At 42.2% G+C, this 19,514-nt stretch overlaps 2 protein-coding genes across 2 annotated transcripts; one reads left to right on the top strand and one right to left on the bottom strand.

The window, feature by feature from the left end:
• Positions 1-1,253: 1,253 nt before the first annotated feature.
• LOC118805621 (wiskott-Aldrich syndrome protein family member 2-like) lies at positions 1,254-10,288 on the top strand. Its single transcript, XM_036566576.1, has 9 exons — positions 1,254-1,416; positions 4,194-4,351; positions 4,441-4,575; positions 4,935-5,088; positions 5,733-5,850; positions 5,939-6,060; positions 6,162-6,335; positions 6,415-6,890; positions 9,305-10,288. Exons 2-9 carry the CDS (start codon positions 4,219-4,221, stop codon positions 9,460-9,462), a joined length of 1,470 nt encoding a protein of 489 aa, XP_036422469.1. The 5' UTR covers positions 1,254-1,416; positions 4,194-4,218; the 3' UTR covers positions 9,463-10,288.
• A 3,901-nt stretch (positions 10,289-14,189) lies between these two features.
• Positions 14,190-16,718, bottom strand: gpr186 (G protein-coupled receptor 186). The gene is made up of 2 exons (XM_036565666.1): positions 16,510-16,718; positions 14,190-15,950 (listed from the first exon to the last, which is right to left on the bottom strand). The coding sequence occupies exon 2, from the start codon at positions 15,946-15,948 to the stop codon at positions 14,968-14,970; it is 981 nt and encodes a 326-aa protein (XP_036421559.1). The 5' UTR covers positions 15,949-15,950; positions 16,510-16,718; the 3' UTR covers positions 14,190-14,967.
• Between the last annotated feature and the right edge of the window lie 2,796 nt (positions 16,719-19,514).

The following is a 19,514-nucleotide window of genomic DNA, read 5'->3' on the forward strand; positions in this document are numbered from 1 at the left end:
TGGAGCTAAAGCTAACCCAGCATAACCAAAAGCTAGAGAGCTAGACCACCTGTCTGTAGCTGCCTGTCTCCCATTCATTCATTTATCTGTTAGGAATATTGTTCGTTCATCCCTTCCTTCACTGATATGTTGCTTCGTACGTCTGTTCTTCATGACTTTTATTGCCGAGTTAACATCACACAAAAGCTGGATAATAATTTCAATTCTATGTCAATCAAGCTGCTTATTAGCCACACCCACACAGTTCTTAGATAGGTCTGATCAGCATTTTTAAGCTGTGTTTGTCTTATTTATATCTTTTTTTTTCATTCTTTACTGCATGTTTAACATTCAAGTTTAGTATCAAACAAACATTTTTCATAATTTACTCTGTGTTCTCTGGGACTTTACTTACTATGACTGGGATGAAAGTTCTGAAAAGTGGGTAAGAAGGTATTTAAGCCTGTCAGCTATAGAGAAAATATTATAAATGAGACAAGTACAAAATAGTTTTGTTTACGTTTTTTTCATTTATAAAAATATAAAAAATATAAAGAGATTTCAGTAAAAAGATAGGAATCACAGAATAGTGAAAGTAGTGCCTTTCAGCTGCTTAAACAATGTTATGAACATTTTCAAGTTTCTCATACAAACTCCATCAGATGCACATTCTGACTGTTTACGCAAAAAAAAAACCTCTCTGCCAGATAGCTGTGAGTGATAGTCCTGTACAAAGTCACTCTGTAGAGGAAATGCAGTAGTCAGGCTCAATCTGATAATCACTAAAGGCATTTCACATTCTTTTCACATCGCCCATTTCAATGTTAGGTACAGATCACTGGGACTGGGTCTGACTGAGTAGACCCTTCTCAGTGTTTTTAACTTCGTATTGAGACTTCAAAACAATTCTGGCAGTTGACGTGTGAATGAAGGAGTTGAACGATTTTCCTTCTCGTTTATTTATTTATTTGTTTGTTTAAAATATAACAAATGAAGATCACAGTGCTGCCATGTTTGTGCTCCTTAAGCCTTTAACTGTAGTTCTGTACAGCTCAGGCGAAGCATTTCGCCATATTTCGGATGTGTTCGAGCAAGCCCGAAGGTCAGGAATGCCCGGAACTCCCTCTTCAGACGGGGAACAGATGTTTTCACCCAGTCCGGGTGGAGTTCACGGACACATTTCCAGATCCACCCCTTTTGTACGCGATTGACAGCCGAGTCGACCAATCGTGTCTCAGGATCCTCTCGCGCTGTCCAATGAAAAGTTAGTAAATCCGGGCCCCTGAGGTCGCTGCCCGATGGCTCTGGTGACGGCAGATGAAGACATTTTTCTCGGTTTAGAAAATAATGAGCAGTGAAATTAAGTAATGTTAAGGTAACTAGAAGTTAAAGAGTAAGCCGACTTCAGTAGCGAGGATTAATATCTTTTATCTTCTGGTAAGAGAATTCCGTTACTGTTTTCCTCTTTTATTTCAGAAGCTAAACAGTTGAGTCAGTTTGTGCTGTTCAGCTGGCTAGCCAGCTAGCGAGCTAACAACTTACTTCCTGCTCTGGACGTTTAGGGTGGGCCGCCAAGTTTTGTTTTCTGGAAGTGAAGTAAAGTTAGCTTTTATAAAGGAGTTTGAAGTCTAATATTTCGCAGATTGTGCTGTAATATTTGGACACCAAGTTAGTAACGTTGTTTCTGTTTCTAATCTTTTTGCTGGAATCGGTCTGATTCCCGAGTTTGAAGACCGACTCGTCTTTTTCTGCACAGTGTAATATTAGCTAATGCTACGCTACGATCACTACTTACAGCCTTACTAGCTATCACATGTTTGACCTCTGCTGTCACATAATTTACACTCCTCCTGGACATTTACGTTCATACAGAGCTTAGGTCTAACACGCATTCAAGCGGCTCGAGGTCTTCTAAACTCTGCAGTAAATCTCAGGGCGGGGACTGGTTAGGGTTAGGGTTGCTGCTCTGTTGCCCAGCACTGCTTGTCGAGAGCTTGTCACCTTCCTGCATTATTTACTCACGTCTTGCTCATCTGAAATAGCTAAGCAAAGTCATCAGATACATCTGATTAGAAGAGCCGAGTGTCTAAGGAGCTGATTAATTGGTGGACACCTCTGTCAAAAAACCTTTTCCATGTTCTTCTAATGGCGTATGCCTTCCAATCGGTACTGAATTCCATAATATTAAAATATTATCCTCACCAAGTGGTATTTTTTATAACCAGTCTCGTCTCTGTTCGGAAAGGGATTTGATCAGGTAGATATATGTAGCATAATCAGGTAGATATATGTGGCATAAGACAATAATGTAGGCTTTGAATATGTTTTAAAATCTTTTTTGCTTGTTTGCCATGCCCAGATGAATGGAGGATGGAAATATTTACACTGAAAGTCCCACCACATAGAGTAGTCTAGTGCCCTTCAGATCCATTGCTAGAGGGAAATACACAGTTTAGTGTTTTCTCTTCCCCAGCATAGCTCATCTAACAGAGCGTTTCATAGTTGGCTGATTATGCAACGTTTGGGGATTAAAGCTTAGTGCGCTAGATTAGTCTTGGATCTGAACTCTACACAAGGATGGGCACTGCCAACACTCGACAGTCAATACTTTGTTCACTATTTCCCATTACAAACAGACTTTATATATTTGGTTTCCAAATAGATCAATGATACAAGAGATATAAGTTTGACAAGAAAGTGAGATTACAACACAGAAGTGCAGATTTTTGTTGTTGCTTACTGTATTTACAGGGTTACAGAAAAAATTAGATAATAGCTGTAATGCATTGATATGCAAGCATGCTATTTTTAGTAATTTGCTTTAACCATCTTTTTCTTTTCATAAGAATATATAATACTTTTTGGCATCATTAAACTTAATATGCAAAGTGAAACACTCAACATCCTGTGCTTTCAGCTAAAGCAAAAAAACATGAGGACAAGTTAATTATTTTTTTTAATAATTGCAAAGATCTCAGTATGATTGAAGTCATGTTGCTTTAAATTACAGTATAATTTACTAAAAAAAGTTATGATTGTAATAGTTTTCATGGCACAGGCAAATGCACAAATACACAAAACAAAATTTTCTGTGCAAAATATGACAAGCTTCTTATAATGAAATTCCACTGACACAGCTGAAAAGTTTTAAACAGCACAGATGATCACGTTAGTGCAGATAACCTATAGATAAATGTGCATTTAATTTTCCCAGATGTCTTTTCACAGTTAAGGCTTAGTGCAACTTTAAAGGCCCAGTTCAGCTTTTATTGTCTTGGTGATGTGCATTATCCTTCTGGAAGATTGCAGCGCGCTGTGTAGTTCTATAATGATGGCAAAATTTACTGATTCACTTCACAAACCAGCTAGGTATTTAGTGCCTCTGTGTAGGGTTTCAAAATTCAGATAGAATTACTTAGATACTGTTTAGTATTGAAAGTAGTTATCATATCAGTATCGCTGAGCCAGTAAGCATGCTTGTTAAAGAATCTCAACTGGTGACAGGCTGTTTAAATTGCATTCTGTATGCATGTTAATATTAGCGCTTCTTGATTATTCCGTAACCCACTCTCAGCACCTCACACTCATTTCTGGTTCAAACCACACTCACTTTCAGTTTGTCGTTAAAAGTGTGGTTCTGAAAAAAAGTATTGTTCAGGAATGGTATCACAGTCAAGGTTTTGGTATTGATATTGATATTGATGAAAAATTTTGAACGATGCCCAGCTATACTGATGTGTCAGTGTTTCTGTATTCAACATGGCCTATTCTGTTAATAACCATTGAAAAGGAAACTGATTTTTGTACATAGAAACTGTAGTTCTGCAAATACATGGTTCAACTTTTAGGCCTAGACAGGTTTGATACAACTATTCCAGACAGTTCAACTCCTTTCACAGACACAAATCAGACTGTCCCACAAACAGAGTTGGCTGATACAGTCATAGTGCTAAAATAAAGGATGTAAGCTGTGTCTGAAAAGGAAGATGTGCAGCAGTTTTGGTTCTGCTTTGAGCACTAGTCTTTTTGGTTTTGTGTTTCTGGATGTGCTGGATCAGTGCGTGTGGCCATGTGCATGGAAAAACAAGTGCATATGGGGTCACTTTTCACAAAGAATGGCCAAAAATAAGGATGTGGTGGAAACCGCAGGACAGTTTTATGTATGTGAAAACCTGTAGCACTCATTCACCTTTGCTGTCTTCTGTCGTCCTTAGGGAGGAGAGAAACAGAGTTGTCATCATGCCTCTGGTGATGCGGAACATCGAGCCGCGGCACCTGTGTCGCCAGACTTTGCCCACGGCGGTGAAGAGTGAGCTGGAGTGTGTGACCAACTTCACATTGGCCAATATCATCCGCCAGCTTGGCTCCCTCAGTGAGTGGTTCCTTCTGCATGCTATGTCAGGCTTTTGATCTGACTGTTTACGGCTGACTATACATATCTGTGTATGTGTTATGTCCCAGGCAAATTTGCAGAGGATGTGTTTGGCGAGCTGTTTGAGCAGGCCAGCTCGTTTGCAGAGAGGGTGAACACGCTTGGTGAGAGAGTGGATAAACTGCAGGTCAAAGTCACACAGCTAGACCCTAAAGAGGAAGAAGGTAAAATAGAGACATCACCCAGTGATACGCAGCAGATTTTATATATGATGTACATCTATAGTACTATCTCTACTGTGTTTAGCAATCTGTTAAACAGAGTATTATACATATTTTTAACTAATATGGCTAGAGATGGCCCAAAAAAGATTACTCTTTTACTATGTGCACCTCATTATTGTTCTGTGAGTTGCTAAAAACAGACTTAATGATGTAAATGGCAATCCATGCCCATCTTACCATTGTCTGTCTTACTATAGTGTAATAATACCTGATTAATTCACAAATGTACATTTTTTAGTTTGTTTGTTTCACTTTCATGCTTCCACTCACTTGCTTCCTTGTTTTGTTTCATTGCATAGTTTCTCTGCAGGCCATCACCACTCGCAAGGCTTTTCGCTCTAATCTGATTCAGGATCAGCAGCTTTTCACCCGGCCTTCTCTGCCCCAGCCAGTGAAGGATACCTACACGACCTGCAACCAGCCACCTCCACTCAGCATCCTTAGTGTTTACAGGTAACTACTACAGTTATGAGTCCCATCACTATGGAAAAGCTTTAAAGCATAGTTGGCTGTGCACATTCAGAAACATTTCATCTCAGTGGTGGGCTTGTGGTGTTCTGATTTTATTGAGCATAAGCGGCAGTGGTTCAGATTTTAAAGAATGAGAATTCCAAAAGGAGGTTTGCTTAAAATGGTCTGTGCCATTCCCAGAAGGGCAGCTGTTATTCTGTAAAAATTTGAGTTTTAAAACATACTGTTTGATCACATTCATTTAAAGGATTTGATTACGTGAAGAAGAGATGCTGTTTCAACATTAATGTTTTATTAGTTCTCTATCTATTCTTCCTCTGTTTTGAAGATTTGGTTGAATAACAGTCTAGTTATGTGTTATGCCTTTAGGGCACTCCTGCTTAATATGCGTATTCATATATTACTTGTGACATCACATTTTTCAACACTTCAGTTATCACACTACCATGGTGCCTGATACTTTTCACTCCATGCATATAGTGGTATTAGCTGTGAACCATGACTTTGTGATCAGTATCATGTCCAGCCTATGCAGTGTTTGCCCACTGTATGTATGATTTGCTAACTGTTTTATATTCTGCTGGGTAGTTGTCTGGCTAAATATTGTTTGTATGTCTTTGTTCCAGGGATGATGGAAAAGAGGCTCTTAAATTCTACACTGATCCATCCTATTTCTTTGACCTGTGGAAAGAGCAGATGTTGCAAGATACCAAAGACATCATGAAGGAGAAACGGAAGCACAGAGTGAGACATTCAACCACATGCACATCACAATCGTAATTTGTAGTGTTTTTTTCTTTCTTTAAATGTATATATGTGTTTGTTTGAGTAGAAGGAGAAGAGAGAAAATCCAAACCGAGGCAACCTGAACCCTCGTAAGATCAAAACCCGCAAAGAGGAGTGGGAACGGCGTAAGATGGGAGAAGAATTTGTTGTCCCTAAGACCGATGCAGGGTAAGTGAAAGTCAAAGGATTGATTGAGACATGACAGAATTGAGCCTGTGTCTGCATAAAGAAGCTTTTTTTTTTGTACGTGTGTCATTTTTCTTTTTTAGTCGTCCTTCAGAGATGTACAATGGCAGCATTGGTTCAGGTGATGATATGGGTCTGATGGATTCTGAGGGAACGCTAGACCAAAGCACTGCTTCCTACAGTTATGATCCTGGTTCCCCTCTCCCACCACCGTCTGATGATGATGGTTTCCTGCCACCTCCTCCTCCGGATATGACGTAGGTGTTTTGTATAGTTTTGTGTTCTCTCTGTGTTTAAGAATCTGTTGTGCTATGACTAATTCCTGTTCTCTTGCAGGTATAATGAGGGGCAGTCTGGAACCTCGCCTCAAAAGCGAAGTAGCTTACTAAGCCCCACTCACCCTCCTCCAGCTCCACCAGTTATGGCATCCTCTCCTCCTGGCCGCCCTACAGTGGCTCCTCCTGTAGCCCCACCTCCTCCCCCTCCCGTAGGGACGGTGATTTCACCACCACCTCCAGTAGGATTTGATTCTCCTCCTTCTCCTCCTCCTTTTTCCTCTGGTTCTCCCTCTATCCCTCCTCCACCCCCAATAGTTTCTGGTGTTCCAGCTCCACCACCACCCCCTGCTGGAGGTGGACCACCACCGCCACCGCCACCCCCTCCTCCCCCAGGCCCTCCTCCATGCTTTGCCCCTAATGCTCCAGCTGCTCCTCCTCCTCCGTCTGGAGGAGCCCCTGCCTCCTCTGCCCCTAAGGCCCAGCCTGCCCCTGTCAGCGATGGCCGCAGCGATCTTCTGGCAGCTATTCGCCAAGGTATGTCAAAGTCCACCTACATCTGTAAGAATGAGTATTTCAACCATTTTTTCTGTTTAAATATCCACATTTTTAAACATTTTAGTAGTGGAATATCCCACAGATAAAATATTTTATACTGTTATGAATAAACAGCAAAAACATGGGCAGCTTGATATCCATTTATATGTGTACTTAGTATAAAATGGGATCTGTTTAGGCAAGGCAAGTTTATTTATTTAAAAAAAACATACCCAAAAAACAACAAAAATAAAAAGGAAAGTTAAAAAAAGTAAATATTCAAAGGAAGTACAAAGTAAATAAAACATAAAAAGAAAATTGAAGACAAAGGACCCCATTCAAGAAGTTGTTTCTTCTTAAAACCCACTTCTGCAGTTTTGACAAAGATTCTGACATTCATCAAAGAATAGGTCATGAATCTCATGTACACTTTTTCTTAGGACCTTTCTCAATAACATATTTAGGAAAAAACTTATAAAGATATTGGTGAATGAGGCCCAAAGAGCTTATGTGTTATTGAAATTGGCTTAGTTTAGTTAATTTATTATCTGAACTAACATACTACCAGTTGACCCACTGAACAATAACTCAGAGTTGCAAAGTGTACACAATATCAGCAGCTTTTGTTCCAAAAATTTCTGCAGTTCTGTGTTGCATCAACAAATATCAACCCATTTAAAACTTCACAGTTTAGTTAAGTAAACGACTGCTAAGATGCTTTTGGCTGTCTATATCTAAGTATGTGAGTGGCATGGAGCGACAGACATTTCCGCTGCTTGCTCAACGCGTTCAGTAATCACCTCTACAATTCCATTTTGGGTTTTCCTGCTCCTCACTCACATTTTAGAGAAAAATAGTTCCATGTCAGCTCCATATGATTCATATGATATTTATTTTGTGTCTTGAACATGGCTCTTAACTTCATCAATGACATAGTTTATGGCCGTTATTAAACAAAAATTAGTTCAATTTTGTTTTTTTGGTTTTTTTTTGGTATGTGTAAGCTTGAAACAATGGCTCAATTACAAACCAGAAAACTGCCAAGGGTGAACAAATGCATGTGTTTTTAACACAATCTTTCTTTATCATTTACACTGCAAAGTGGATGAAATGAGACTCACTATGTGTAATATCTTTAGAACTTTGTTGCGTTGGTGGGAATTTCCATTGTGTAGGTCTTTCCAAAAAATGCTCCAGGCAAATTCTCGCCGTTCCACTCTGCACCACTCACACACACACAAAAATATAAAAGTTGAATATATGGATCTCTAGTAATCAGACAGCCAAGCTTCATGTGGGAGCTACCTGCTTTTCAAGTAGGTTCAAGATTCATGATTTCAATTCAGGTAGTTCAATTTTAGAGTTAGCATTCAGAAAAATTGGTTTGGTGTGCCACAAGTCATTGTGGTTTATTCCAACAGTTCCTAACCCCAGATGACCCAGTGATATTTTCTCTGAACTGCCTCACCTGATTAACACATCAACTGGGCCGAGTGTATTAGACTAGTTCAATTGTTCCCAACCCTGGCCCTGGAGTACCCACTGCCATGGTCATTTTAGGCTATGTTTACGCACCAGGTGAAAGTGGCCCAAATCTGATTTTCTTACCAAATCTGATTGTTTTGTTTGGCTGTTCACATAATCTTTTAAATGTGACCTGTATGCGACATTAGTCTGAACAGATTACGCTCCTTAACCGACCCACATGCGCAAAAGATCAATGCTTCACGCGGCGTGCTTGTCCAGAGGTAAACAATCCCGACACCCAGCGAACGCCTGTCGCTTCCGGAGCTTTCAGTTTCGTCTTCGCCAGCATCACAGGAGCGATTATGAAGTTCCAATGATTGACAGCTGGGCTTATCACCCGCAATGTGTTCCAGTTCGCCGTAAAAAGGTCACGTTATTCAGCTACGGTCACTTCTTTGGTTCATGTCCTCGGATTCTTTAAACTTTTTTTCTTGAATCTGCAGGCTCGCTCCCCTACGGCCGCGTTCAGCCGTTTCTTCAAAATCTCTTCAAACACGGAGCGGTTGCGATAAGTCTCTTCTAATTTTTTGGTGCAGAAACATCAGCTTAATGTTTATGAGCCTCAGCAGCATGCATTTATGACAAATGTTGTGTTGGACTGACGTAAAAGTCGCATGAATTCCAATCTGGCTGTTCAGACTGAGTCACATTGCTGCAGATCGGATATGTATCGGATTTCAGTACCACATATGAAAGCAAAAGAAAAATGTGCAATGCATGGGTCCTCCATACTGAGGATAGGTAACCACTGTTTAGTTTAGTTTAGTTGTAGACATGGACCACAATCTGTTTGTCTGTGTAATGCATTTAGAGGAGTCACTTTTCTGATGCACCCTCATAAAATGTCTGCAAAGTTGCTAAAAGTGTGTCTGTGTGTGTGTGTGTAGGATTTAACCTGCGCAAAGTGGAGGAGCAGAGAGAGCAGGAGAAGAGAGACGTCGTGGGCAATGATGTGGCTGCTATCTTGTCCCGCCGTATCGCAGTGGAGTGCAGTGACTCGGAGGATGATTCTTCAGAGTTTGACGATGAGGAGTGGTCTGACTAAGTGTACATTACATGTCATAAGAAAGATCATTCCTTTTATACCTTCCACTTATCAGATTACTTGTTTCCCTTTAATGAGGCCAACTACAGTGTATGGGTAAGAGGTCCAGACGGTGTCTGTGGGTGCGTGTGCGTGCGTGCGTGCCTGTGCACACGGTTTATTCTGACTCACAGTGAATTATTTAGATCATTAGCTTGCTGCTCCTGTTTCAGAGTGCCTGTTCCAGTGTAATGCAGCTATAGATGGGTAAATTGAGAGAGAGAGCGAGAGAGGTCCCCCTTGTTGGATCTTAGTATCATATCTGCAAAAGCTTGGTATTAACCACCTTAAGCTTTGCTGTATTTCCTACACCCAGGCCAAGTAAGAGCCACATTATTATAATTTACATACTAAACACTTGGTTATTTTCTTTGTTGCTCTCAGGAGCTGTATTCTTCTCATGGCATTGGCCCTTCATTCCCAGAGTGAAAAGCTCTAGCAGTCTCAAACAAAATTCCTTTTTGTGTGTTCATGGCCTGTTGCCTTGGTAACTGATCTCTCTCTCTGTGTGGGTGCAATGTATCTGTTCTCTGACCTCAGTGCCACTTGTGGCATTATGGCATTCCGTGTGGTGGTTTTCCTTGTCCTGTCGTTTTGCTGATGTCATTATCCTGTATTCCAAAGTGCCTGCTTTATTTTAAGTGCCTACTTGTTTAAAGCCAAATTTTTACTGAGAATTGTGCAAGAATTTGAAATCAGAAAATTACTTTTTTATTTGGTACATTTGGTTAATAATTGTAAACATTTTCTATCACTGGTTTAATGAAATAAAGATCTTAAGTTCCAAGATGCTGTGTTTGTGTGTTGGTAATGAGGTTGTCTCTGATGCCTGAGAAAGGAATGATGGTAATGGTACTGAATGATACTGTTGGGAAAATTGTGGTGTTTTGAAGAACATTGCTCATTTCTCAGAGGAAGGTAAGCAGTTATTTTAGTTGTTTCTCATCTTTCTCTAGTCATACATTTATAGTTTTCTATACATCAGATTAATTCTCAGTTGGCTCAAGAACACAGTTGACTGCAAATGAAATGTAAACATTTTGCTTTAAGCATGTTGTGAGCTTGGCAGTATTGTGGCCTATAGAATATGTGGAATATATTTTCACATTTTTCCCCTTTGTCCAACAACTTAAGAGCCTCTGTGTAAATTAAAAATGGCCTCAAATTATACCTAAATAGGCTAATAAATAAGCAAATGATCACGTATGCAGTGATTCTAGACAGGTAGACTTAATTCCAGGTGTTGGCCTGCCTGCACTACATTTTTGTGGTTTCTTTGCTTCTACACCCCAGATTCAACTTAAGTACTGGGTCTGAATGCTACTTAGTCAGCATTTTTCTAATATAACTGAAAATTTGACTGCAGGGATCTGGAGAAGGGTCTGGGGGGTCTGTGTCTGCACTTTGTGATAAATATAAAATAGCTAATGGCTCTTCAACACCTCTATTCTGGTTTTGCCTTTTGTTGTAGAGATTCTCTCCTAGTATCTTTCTGTGGTTCTCTGAAATGCTAGATATGCATTTACATCCTTAGCCCACTACTGTGGTCTGTGGATACCCCGATTCAGTGTCCACTATCATGTTGAACAACAGGCTGTAACGGCTGTTATGTTTTTGGAAGTCAATTTCTGTTTTAAACGGCTGTCTTAGATTTTCCATAGTATTTATAATGGAGCAGCTACAAACCTGTGACCTTGGAGTGTAGAGGTGTTTTAACTTGCTTTGGTGTCCATTCTTTGACCATCTAATAGGATCCTAAAATCTTCCTTTGTTTTCCTTCTCTTTTTATTTCTTTCTTCATTTTTTCTAAATTGAGGAAAAAATAAACTACAAAAAACAACTTAAAGGTGTGATGGTCCAGTGGAAAAGACACGTGGGTATGTTTCAGGTTAGGTGCAAAAGTAGGTGTTTATTGACTCTAAGTGAAGAAAACAAACAAAAAAAAAATGCAATTTATCCAGTGCAAAAAAAGGAAAAGAAAATAAATGAAACTCAATATTTACAAATATATAACTTAGTATGCAGCCTCTTATTCAATCACAATTTCAGCATTCTTTGGGCTCCAACCACATTTCATTAACTTCTCCATTCAACTAGCTCACTCTGCCCCCTCTAGGGCTTTTATAGAGCTAAACAGGAAGTTGTGTGACGTCACTTCCGGTTTTGCGTGGGTACAGTTCACTATAAAAACTCACCAGACAAAGGCTACTGTTTTCCTCCCTGGATGAAAACATGGCTACCTTCCTCTGGAATCTATTCACAGGTAAGTACTTTTGCCTTCTTATTTCATTTAGTTACTCAATTAAACCTTTCTTGACTGCCCCAAGTGTTCAGAAATATAACAGTGCTTAAACTGTTTAGTTAAATTGCTAAAGCAAGCAACATTAACTCTTAACACTTTTATAAATGAAACAGTTCATATTCAACATTAAGTTTTTTTTTCTCTTTTTTTTTCCCCCTGCAGGTTTGCTCTTATTCACCATTCAACTTCAGCTCTCCAGCATAAACACTAACAATCAATAAAGGCTATTTAAAAACAACATGAGTCTGACTGTTTGAATATGAAATGTCCCCATTACATAGGAAGTCTTTGCAAATATATATTGTGGCGGAGGGCAGCTCCGTCACAAAAGGTTAATATACAACATGCTTGCATTGAAATAGAGCAGCAGAGACCAACTGCTGAAATTAATGTATAGAATTCTAGCACAAAAACGTTTTGGTGCACTTGTCAAATAGCACATTTGGTTGATTTTTGAAGTGAGAAGAAGTGAACACGACCTTAAACTACTTAAAATTTTGGATAATAATAAAGCATAGTTCCTTTATATTGGATTATTTAATTATTTAAAAAAGCAGCATGTGCAAATGTTTGGATACCCTACTAAGTTACTACTTTCACCCACTCTTTCCTGCAGAAAACTTCCATAATTTGCAGAGATGTTTGCAAAATGTGGTTGCTACACAACTCCAAAGCGTAATACATTAACAGGTATGATTATATGATTAATAGGTGGTAAGATGTTCTTTAACCAAATGCTGCTGGATTTTTTCTCCAAACATACTGTGGCATTTCTTGTAAATAAGCCATTGGTAGCTCAATGAGGTGCTTGTGTTATTTGCATGATACTGTGTTGGGCTGTGGGGTGGTAGAACATTTATGGTTAGAAGTGACCCGTCTGCTTCCTGGCCATGTCAGCGAGCACTGACATGATGGCTGACATGGTACAGCTAGGACTGGGGACATGCGTGGCCAAGGAGCATTGTAGCGTGACATTTGTGGTGACTGGGACAAGGGACATTCTGGAACTCCTGTTGTGGAGATACCATCGAAGGGGGGGGACCCCAGGGACTCTGAAGTCTGTGAGGTCATTGGGATGGCTAACTTTTGAAGGGTGGCTATGTGGCTTTCAGTCGATGGCTGGTGCTGCCATGGGAGCGTGGGACATATGGCCGCAACCGACGTTCAAATTCATCCCAAAGGTGTTCGGTGGGATTGAGGTCAGCGCTCTGTCAAGGCCACTGGAGTTCTTTATGGAGCTCAATTTGGGCACAGGGCCACAGTCCTGCTGGAACAGAAAAGGGCGTTCCCCATACTTCTGCCACAAAGTTGGCATATAATAGCATATAATTGTCTAAAATGTCTGTACCGTTTACTCGAACTAAGGGCTAAGCCAAAACCCCCCAACACAGGCCCAAACTATTATCCCTCCACTACCAAACTTTACAAATGACACTATGCATTCTAGTAAATAGCATTCTCTTGGCATTTGCCAAACCCAGATTCTTCCATCAGACTTCATAGTGAAGCATGATTCATCACTCCAGAGAATGTGTTTCCACTGCTCCAGAATCCAGTGGCAGCGTGCTTTACACCACTCTTGTCAACGCTTGGTGATCATAGGTTTGTGTGCAGCTGCTGGGACACGGAAACCCATTTCATGAAGCTCCTGATGCACAGTTCTTTTGCTGATGTTGCTACCAGAGACAGTTTGGAACTTGAATAGGCAATAATTATGTGCTTCAGCACTTGTCTGCAACAATCAGTGTCTCTCTCTTTTTTTAGTGTAATATGCACATTAAATTTGCAGAAAAAAATTAAAATAGTTTAAACACAAAACTAGCTGCAGAGCTTGTGTTCGCTTATTTTCACTTGAAAAATCACCAAATTATGTAATTTGGCCAGGGTGCCCAAACTTTTGCATACAGAAGTGTAGTCAGCTGATAGCTGCTGATAGTGTACTGTAATGCTTTACATATACATCAAATCATAATGAAGAAGATTATTTTCCTTTTTACATTAACATGCTCTGAACATCTTTTTCACTCTGTTCTACTTGCAGTTACATAATAATTCCATTGGATTAGTCTCCAGCTACACAAAGACATTTGGATCTGGCTACCAAAAAAAGTGACTGACTACACTAGAATCCCTCTTTATTGTTAGCAGTGCTCGGTCTGCATTCCTCCCTCAGATATACTCTTTGAACCAGCTTAGTAGAAATGAGGAGGCAGAGAGGCACGATTCCCTTGCAGTGATGCAGTGGGTTTATGTAATACTGCATGTGATTTGTCAGCAGTATGGCTCTCATGCCAGATTTATCCAAATACGCCAAGTGTGTTCTTGCAATGAGTCTTTTTTCTTCTTTACATCGTGCAAAAGATGAAACAAACTCAATCATTTTACTACAAATCATTTGTTTATTTCTTGTTATAAACAAGACAGAGATCTCCTTAAAACATTTCGGTTCAAAAAGAACACATTCGCTCATACATGTAGACATTTTGTGCACCATAAATTTCTCACATGTGCAAACAGGACGCTTATGAAGTATAAAAACATCAATCATTTCGCAGTAGTACCAAATGGCAAATAGTTCAATCAATAAATACATAAATAGGGCTACACAATTGGCAATAATAGCATTCAAATAAAACGTATGAAAAAGTCAAGTCATCATTGTAAAGTGCAAATGATTTTTAATTCCATCTATAACCTCTGAATGTCAGAGTTTTTTAAAAGTATCAGGCACAAATTGAAGACAATTAAAGCAATACTATCCTTAAGGAAACACTATTCTTATTTTCATTTGATATGATTGAATGTGAAAGCTACTGCAGTGGTCGAGTAGAGGTCATTTCTGTTCCTGGTACATTGAAAATGAATACACAGACTCTTAAGGTATTTTGATCACAAAAAAAACAGAACCTGAAACAGTACACATTTGAAATGTTGCAGAAGAATGACTGTGAGTCATACATCAGATACACGTGACTTGTGTAGCACGAGTCAGGCAGAGGTCTTGGCTATATTGGCACAGTGACATTTTTATGTTTCTCAAAGAGGAATGTACATGTTTGTATGTGACTTTGACACTGGTAATGAAGTTAAAGCACAACCTATCATGGCACCTTATTGTATATTTTCTGCTGTGCTCTTCAATGGAATGTGAAGCTGGCTGAATGTTAGACATCACTGGGTGTGTGAGTGTTTTTGTGAGATGCGTTTGGTAGGCAGCAGCAGCAGGCCTGCCTCAGCACCTTCTGGATGTGTGTGTTTCTGTAGGCATATATGAGAGGATTGAGCAGAGAGTTCCCTGTGACCGGCACCAGTGTGGCATATGTGTACAGAGTGGGCGATGATCCATCGCCTAGGAGACCGTACAGGGCGAAGGGCACCCAACAGCTGGCGAAGGTTGCCAGGATGAAGGCGAGGGTGTGTACCCGGCGGCGGGCGTGTGTACGAGCGGAGGGCAGTGTGTGTCTCTGCAGGGCGATCTGGTGGGAGTGGCGCAGGACCACCTGGCAGATCCAGGCGTTGAGCTGCAGCATGAGGGCCAGGGCCAACAGGAAGCTTCCACAAAGGGTGGCTAAGTGCACGCGGGTCAGTGGACGCACCACGCTGCAGGACTGACCATCATCCAGGCAGTTCCAGCCCAGGGCGGGCAGAGCCCCCTGCAGGCCAGCCAGTGCCCATCCCACGGCCAGGGCACAGCGTGTGTGTGTGTGCGTGCGGCGGGAACCATAGGTCAGCGCTCTGTGGAGTGAAAGGAATCGGTCCAGGGTGATGCCCAGCAAGGAGAAAACAGATGCACTGAGTGCGCTCACCAGCAGACCCACACTGCCCAGCTCCAGCACCTCCGAAGGCACACACCAGCGGGACAGGAAGTGCAGCAGCAGTCCCACTCCGGCCAAGAAGTCCGCCCAGGCCAAGCTGCCGATCAGTAGGAACATGGGCGCCCGCAGAGAGGATGAGGTGAAGATTGTCACCACGACGATTGCATTCTCGCAGCAAATCAGGGCACCCGACACGCACAGGGCCACATCCCACGGGGTCATAACTGCTGCAGCCAGTGGATCAGGTGTGATACGGGCAGGGGAGAGCTGCAGGAGGGGGTCAATTTCCAAGACCACCTCCAAGCCCACTTCAGAATCATTAAGGGCCATTGCTGCAGAGGGGAAAAAAAATAACATACCATTAAAATTGGGGTCCTCAGCACAGCTGCTGACGTATTTGCTTCCAGAATTAGATTGTCCTGATGTCAGTCATGCAGTAAAATTTGGTGACTGGTAAGACACCACTAAAGCAGTTGGTTTATTGAATTCAGGTCAAAACAATCAGTAGCCCATGTAATAGAAATGTAAGGTACAGCATGTCCAAAGACCCTCAGTAACATGTGTTACAGAAATGCAAGATACAGTATGTCAAAATATGACTGCACATCTGCAGATTGCTACTTTCAGAGCTCAATACGTGAACAGTGACCACTCGACTAAACTGGTTGAGTAGCTCCTGATTCACGCACATGATCAGCGACGCACGAGCTCAGACGGAGGCGCGCGTGCTGAGATTACTGATAAACACTGATACTGATAATGTAGTGAAGATGATGCGCCTGGATCAGGAGTTCAGGGTCTACAGCCTAACAACGACGATAAAGTCCAGAACGCTGGTCCACATTTAATCCCATTTTAAACCCCGCACGAAGGTAAGTAACGCAAACTTACTGAAGCGCTCAGCAGCCAAGCATCCAGGCAGAGTCGCGCGCAGTGAGAGCTGAAACCGGAGCTCCAGGTAAATCACGGTGCTATTGGACGAAGTGTCAGCGCGCGCTGCGAGAATCCAACAGCGCCTCTGTCCAGTGCAAAGTCCTCAGTAAGCTCCTCGGCTGCTCTCTGTGTTCGTCCGTTCCTCTTCTGTGAGCTCTTCTGTGTGACAGCCCGATCTGCTGCGCTCTCCGCCTTCACTGAGTCCCTTCTGACGTCAGTGACGACGCAGGGGGGTCGATTCCCCCGCGCGCAGCCAATCAGAGAGCGCGCTGAGTAGGAGCCCACTGGCGTAATTTCATTCATAAAAATGCCGCATTGTTTCACCCCGCCCACTGCGACGGAGAGAGAGAGGAGAGGGGATGAGCGCGCGCGCAGGGCACTACGAGTACGAGACTGCCTATATGTGATTTATTACACGACTGTATAACAAAGAGGCCGAGTGAGGACTTCATCAGGCCAGTGCCCTGCTCAGCCGAGACTTGTGTACATATAGATAACATATACATACATATATACATATACACATGGCATATGTGGCATTTGGGGGCATACATGGCATTTAGGGACACATCAAGAAACACAAGAAACTTTTATTTATTCTAATTTTAGCAAGTGTCTACTGATGTGTTTCTTTCTAAATGAGCGAAATGAAATTATAGAATTTTAGTGGGAAAATAAAAAAAAATGTCCTTATTACCATCTAACATATTGCTCCATATGGCCTGTTGTCCCAGAGTGCCTGAAGCCCCCTGTCTCTGTGTCTGTACGGGTGAGTCACCGCTGTCCGTGGTGCTGAAGCCCCGAGGAAACCAGAGTGGAGCTGATCGCAGTGACGTCACTCTTGCCTGCGTGGCTGAGCTGTACGTTCACCTGCGCTCGTCTCTTAACGATCTGATGTGTCTCATGGCTTCATCTGCCACCGCGCTGTAAGGCGACAAAGCACGCGACCCAATGAGCGCCGTGCACGCGCACGCGCGCACGCCTGTCTGCGATAAAACCTACCGGTTTGAAACCGGTTTGATGGGGAAACGCGGAGAGGTGGATGACATAATTTCCTGGCAGATGAAGGGGATTCTCGCTCAGGCCGATGGAGAGTGCGCGGGGGCGGTACAGGGAGCGCGTGGCTGCGCATTTCAATGATGCTGGTGGGCGAGAGGTTTGGTTTGGTTTGGTTTGGTGAGGAGAGGAGAGGTGAGGAGAGGAGAGGAGAGGTTTATTTTGAAAAGAGGAGAGGAGAGCTTTGTTGAGAAGGGAAGGGAAGAGAAGAGAAGAGAAGAGAAGAGAAGAGAAGAGAAGAGAAGAGAAGAGAAGAGAAGAAGGGGGCTTTTCTCTATATACCAGCATGGGCTTCCAGTGCTCTCCAGCTGGACACAAATGAAAGGAAAGGAAGGGAGAGGAGAGGAAAGAAAAGGAGAGGAGAGTTTTGAAGAGGAGAGGAGAGGAAAGGAGAGAAGAGCTTTGTTTTGAAGAGAGGAGAGGAGAGGAGAGGAGAGGTTTGTTTTGAAGAGGAGAGGAGAGGAGAGGAGAGGAGAGAAGAGGAGAGGAGAGCTTTGTTTTGAAGAGGAGAGGAGAGGAGAGCTTTGTTTTGAAAAGAAAAGAGAGGAGAAGAGAGCTTTGTTTTGAAGAGGAGAGAAAAGCTTTGTTCTGAGTAGAAAAAAGGAGAGGCCAGGAGAGGAGAGGAGAGGAGAGGCGAGGGAGAGGAGAGGGGGCTTTAGAGAGGGGGCTTTTCTCTGTATAAGGGCATAGGCTTCCGGTGCTCTCCAGCTGGACACAAATGAACAGAATAGTATGTAATCAAAGGATTTTAAGATGTCCAAGAATGCTAAACAATGTCACATGATCAAAGCATTCCCAGCAGGACTGCTCAATAGAAGCATCCAATCTAAAGAATGAAATTCAGCCGCAGAGCTTTGTTTTCACTTTAAATAATAAAACCCCTTACGCTACATCCTCCAATTAGATCTGAGTGTGTGATTATGAAGCGTGACAGTTGTGTACTGCCTTGCTACTTTTGATGTCATTGTGAGGGAACCTCACGTGCCCTGTTCTGAGATTTCTCCGAGGCTGCAGGAGGAGTGTGTGTGTGTGTGTGTGGGGGAGTACATCTGTGTGTGCATGCGTGTGAGGGGACTGCGGAATTTCTCCCAGTTACCTAATAAGAAGAGCGCACGCGCTGTCTGCATCCCTAGCTTCACCGTCCAACAGGAGGACGAGCACACTGTTCACACTGCTTGGTGCATTGTGGGGATCTATGTGTGTGTGGGGTGGTATGTCAGAAAGAGAGAAGGAAAGAGAGATAGAGTGAGGGAAAAGGAGAGACAAGACAGAAAAAGTAATAGAGAGCGGGGAGAGAGAGAAAGAGAGAGGTACAAAAGAGAGTGAAAAATATGGGTGGTGGGTGTCAAAAAAGAAGGAAGAGATTGAGAGAAAAAGAGAGAGAGGTAGAAAGAGGAAAAAAGAAAGAGGAAGAAAGAAAGAGAAAAAGAAAGAGGTCGAAGGAGAGAGAGAGAAAGAGGGAGAGAGGGAGAGGGAGGTAGAGAGAAACAGAGAGTGAGAGTGTATATGAATTGCTGATGTAGGGCTGGGAGGAGGATGAAGGGATTAGCAGGAAGGAGTGAGAGCAGGAGTGGGCTTTTCCATCCTCACCCAACATGATGCATTACAAATGGGTTTGAGTCTGTGTGCAGCAACCCTGTCTCACCCACACATACAGCCTATAAAACCAGCTCCAGTTTTATGTGCGGTACTTAAATGAAGGCAAAGCACTTATTAGCATTAGCAGTAGATTATTGTTCAGTAGGAGCAGTTGTTGTAAAACATGGTATCAGATCAGTGAAAAGCTTTGAGTGGCCTACCAAAGAAAAGTGTACCAGGAGCACAGAGGAGTGCATGAGACTGCGGAGAGGTGAAGGGCTGGAGAGTGTGTGTTACGTAACTGTGCCAGCCTGTCTCTTTCTCCAGTA

Source organism: Colossoma macropomum, unplaced genomic scaffold (genome assembly GCF_904425465.1).
Source record: "Colossoma macropomum unplaced genomic scaffold, Colossoma_macropomum, whole genome shotgun sequence".
Lineage (NCBI taxonomy): Eukaryota > Metazoa > Chordata > Actinopteri > Characiformes > Serrasalmidae > Colossoma > Colossoma macropomum.